This window comes from Priapulus caudatus, unplaced genomic scaffold (genome assembly GCF_000485595.1).
Source record: "Priapulus caudatus unplaced genomic scaffold, Priapulus_caudatus-5.0.1 Scaffold52, whole genome shotgun sequence".
NCBI classification, from domain to species: Eukaryota; Metazoa; Priapulida; class Priapulimorpha; order Priapulimorphida; family Priapulidae; genus Priapulus; species Priapulus caudatus.
In genome coordinates, this window is record NW_014577113.1 from 710,425 (window position 1) to 715,257 (window position 4,833).

At 54.3% G+C, this 4,833-nt stretch overlaps 1 protein-coding gene across 1 annotated transcript in view; it reads left to right on the forward strand.

Annotated features, from left to right (window-relative positions):
- Positions 1-4,617, forward strand: part of LOC106820911 — a 10,954-nt gene extending 6,337 nt beyond the window's left edge. The window contains exon 2 of the mRNA XM_014825511.1: positions 4,044-4,617. Coding sequence (XP_014680997.1) covers positions 4,044-4,617 — 574 coding nt within the window. The remainder of the gene's footprint in view (positions 1-4,043) is intronic.
- The last annotated feature ends 216 nt before the right edge of the window (positions 4,618-4,833 follow it).

The following is a 4,833-nucleotide window of genomic DNA, read 5'->3' on the forward strand; positions in this document are numbered from 1 at the left end:
TGGATTTCAACAGCGGGCCAGTTTCGGAGCGTTCTGCCATTGTCTAATCAGTCTTTCATGTGTCTCAAAAAAAACAAAAGGAAAAAAACAGAGTCTTAACCACACCAGCGACAGCACGAACAAACAACAAACACCATGGAGAATAGCATCATCATAGCACCAGCCCGGATCAACATGGTCAGACCGCCGATATTTCCACTAAGATCCAGCGACATCCGCACGCACCCAAGGAAGGTGCGAAAAAAAAAGGCAGCAAGCAGACGATGTCGCGCGCAGACTTTTGCGAGATGGCGTGGCTACAAGTCCGGTTCAACCCTGGGCCATCGAGCGGACACAAGCGTATAAGATCAACGCGCCGCCAGCGCACCACCTATCCACCCCACGTCCGGCGCCAATTGAGGCCGATGTTTATCACACGAGCGGGCGGATTTTCCCACCTTCTACAGCCTCAGCCCGCTGGCTGGTCGACCGGGCCCACCGCCACGATCCACCTGGACACCGGTACGATTACCGCCCTACTGCGCACGAGGCAGGACTGACTCTACAACGACAATAACCACAGGGCGCCATTTCTAGAATACGAGAGCAGACCGGCCGCCCACCGCCGAAAGGCATTTTCCACACAGACGCGTCATGGTGAGGCCAGTCCTCGCCGTTCCCCCTACGAACCCACAAACTTCATCCCCTGTCCAGCGCCTACAGCATCCACCTCAACGCTACTCAACGCGACCTCGCTCCACACGTACCCGCCGCACCTGCACGCCGGCCACGTCTCTAGAATCCACGTTACGCCCCTCCACCTCGCACCTCCGCCTTCTCAACCCCTCGTGACCTACGCCCTCCCCGATGACTCTCCTCCCCTCCTAGGACTATCCTATGACCATGACTCTCCTACCCTCAACGAACCAACATACACTCACACATGTTAAAGTGTACCTATCTCCTGTATTCCCCAGTCACGAGCAGCAAACGATGAACAGCAGAATTGCAACGTATGCGATTCAAGCAGAGCAGAACGACAAGACAAAGCAGGAGGGCGTATTCAGGAAACGGCATTTAGAGAGCAAGCAGACGCTCGACACGATCCCGGACCTGAACGACGTCGACACCGCCACGGCTGAGCCAGACGCTCAGGAAGATGCCACCCACACAAACGCCTTCGTTGGTGAACGTCGGTCAGCGCTCCAGACGTCACTGCCACAGCCACCACCACAACCACTACTTGCGCAGAGCACACACGGAACAAGTTCTCGCTGGTCGACCGGCAGGACCCCCATGTGCAACGCCGCGCCTTCATTTTTTGGCCCCCGCTACATGCGCCAGAATCGCCTATTAGCAACATGCTATGCCTTCCTCTACGATGTGTAATCTCAAATTCCGGAGGCCCTCAACCCCGCGGGCGGGTGGATTCCGACGATAGTACATACAACCACACTCCGGAACAGCTACGCACTGAAGAATTGTGCTAATCGCAGATGCCCGGCCACGTTTCCAGGCGTATCCTGGGAGGTCCAGCAATCCAACCAGCGCACCTAGTGTCGATGACGAATGCGCGCGCCCACACCGACGTACGACCGATGAGCGACGATGGAAGTAGAGCGAGAGAGCTGGGACCAGTTGTTTTCAACGACGGGGCTTCTGCAACAACTCCAACCGACCACGGATTGACTAAGAATGAGAACACGGATCCACAGGCGCGCGAATGGTACACGAGATTAAGGAATATTAAATTAGTTAGCAGTTTTTCGGGAGTGAAATGGGGAGGTATTATATCATGTTATAAAAAATAAAATTTAAGAAAAATTTACACTTCTTACCGGGCGGAGGCGGACGCGGCTGAGAATGTAAATCTATTCACTCATGATGTGACGCCGATTCGCTACGCGTGGACCATTTCCATGAACCAGGCGCCGAGAGCCGCCCCAATTCACCAGAGCGTGCGAGCGTCCAAATCAATCGTGGTCAGGTGCGCGAGATTACAAATCTACGCAAATCAGCAAGTTATTTACTCTGCGATTCAGGCCTGTAAGGGCGAATCCCGCGTATTGCTTTCCACTTTCACGGCGTGTCTTTCATCCTCACCCGTGCATACTCCTCACCGCATCTGCGGAGGGCACTGGAAGCGAGTACTTGTGGAGTACACCCGAGTCCCGGCGCTTATCGAAAGATCACGTTCCAAGATATACTCCAGATATATGGCCGGTGCCAGATATTACGCGGCGCTGCTACCCCCGCTCCAATGCGGATACCTCCGTGCCATACAGACGTCGTTTATTAGAGTAGCCATTCTCCGCCTAGATAAATCAGACGGGGATGATTACCGCAACACAACTGTTATGCAATATCATGCGACTCTCGGCCGAAAACGGAACTGTGTCAGTTTTGTATGACTTCGTGTCCGCGGTCGAGGCCACTGGGTAAAAAGCTTGTGCGTTCAGAGGCCGGTTTTAGACAGGTCATTTTCCAAGCGCGACGCGAGGCCGGCATTCACACTATCGAGGATATCACCGACAGTTTTCTGCAGCCGCTATACGCGCTGTTAGCAATTGGCCAGCGCCGTACTAGCAGGTGCTGCGTGTCGCGATTACCCGAATAGTTCCATAGGGGCACCTGTATTTACTGCGCGTTGTAAAACACGAGCCTGCACAGGTTCCTCATCCAACACGCTCCGCAGCCGACACCCGTCATATACCACGTTCATACGAAAAAATTTGTGGCTGACAAGCGACCATAACGAGCAATGTGCGGTCATCCGCCCGGCAGCTACACAGGTATTGTCAGCCTCACGGTGGTAGTGCGTCTTAGCAGTTGCACTGTAGTACCGCGGCGTCGCACCACAGCCGTAAGCTAGACGAGCATCCGATCTAAAGACTAGTTGTACACGTGCCTCGCGCCTAACGGGCCGCCATTGCGTCTACCTCGCAACCGCTACCAGCCTCTCACGCCCCGACGGATAGCACACATCGCTATCCCACCTATGAAGCTGCCCTGAGATCTAAAATATCGACGAGATAGTTCTCTAAATCACCAAGACATCGGGGCGAGCGTAGGGAGAACTATCCACAATCTTCTCAGCCTCGTTCATGTAGCGCTCCAGCTTCCCTGACCGCCCGCCCCCGATACGCCCCACCATCTTCATGCATCTACGATCCTCGGTCGCCCGCCCGAGCAAGCTGCCCCGCCGGGCTACATATTAGTTATACGGTAAGCGAACGACTGTACCAATAACGGATGCTGTAGCCATCTCCTTGATCACTACATGCGAACGGTTGTCTCTATCGCGCAGTTGGCATGTAACGACGCGCATTAGGTCCAATGCAGTCCGTTCGTGCAAGGCATAGCGTATGCCGACGCATACCCTCTAGTCTATATTATTTTATAATTAACCTAATTTTTGTTTTGAGTACAATACCACTGCCGGAGCGGCGTTAATTTCGGCGACATTAAACGCCCCTATAGTCAACCAGTGGCCACGATTAGCGTGCCGATGATCAGTGTCCATTAATGCCTCAAAAACCGTATCAACTTGCGATGCCTGACCATAATATATTTTCTGGCTGGTGTCAAATAATAACTAGCATCATTGGGTACATCTAAAAATATCACGACGATGTTATACGGTAAAAATTGCTATATGATATTACCTCTTAACCGATGATATGCCAACGGTGCTCTCATAAATTGTTTTCCACGGCCCGACTGCTCCTTGCAAGAAGCGCTTGTCCATGCGTTTGTGCGGATTTTATACTCACCATTCGTGTAGTGTACTCAGTCTTTGCTCCACGGACGGTGAACGCGACCCAGTAATTAATCAGCTGCTATGAGTCCCGTAAGAATCGGGGTCGCTGCTTACGCGGCGTATTCTGCGCCCGCAGGGAATGGTGCCAGGTTCACCCTCAGCCCTCCGAAACTGTTCAGCCTATTTTTTACTTCCGCAAAGCACGCCATGGTTGTATTTGCGTCGCCATTCCTGTCAGCTGAATCCTCGGCGACCCTGGGACTCTCTCGGTGGCATTCTCTGTGAGCATTTATGAGTACATCAGGTCTCTCGATAACCATGCATTTTTGCACCACTCTAATTTGAACCTCCCCGAATATTTGGCACTTATGTGGGCCCTTATGGACATCGGCCGCGGCGTTGTCGCCTGCATGGTCGCCACAAAGTATAAATCGACCCGCATACCCTACCCACCGTCAGTATCCAACTGCGAAACCTTCGGGTATGGCATCGTGCCGCTGCCCCCGCCGGGCGGTGTGCACGAGGATAAGGGATGGTGGGTGGCGGCAGCGGTAGCCGACCACACGGAAATGTTCCTCCCCCTTTTAGAGTCCACGTATATAAGCCGCCAGGCGCCGGCCGAACTAAGCTTTCAGGGCACTAGAATACTCATCCCGGCCGGTCATACAATACATGTTGACTGGTTCGAGGTGTGGCGGTGTTGGAGGTACGAGTGCCCCTACTATTGGGTGATGCACGCGCCTCCCCCTGACACATTCGTATTTTCGGCGATGACCATTCCCATCCCGTACGAGACGCTCATGGATGAGGAATGGGACGAGGACGAGACGGGTCACCCCCTCGACCACGGCTACGAGTCGCCGGAGGCAGAGGAGTGAGCCATCATCACGATTGATGACACACGACGCGAGGGAGAGCTGCGCGAGCGGCCTCGCTCACCCTGAACTCCAGGATTAGTGACCCGAGCGCACCTCCGCGACCGGACCATGCGACGGGTACAGACTCCCCTGCGGGACGCGGCCCGAGGCACAGCGACGACAGATCGGCCAGCCGCCTCGGAGTAACGCGTCCCAACAAACGACGGCGACAGACAA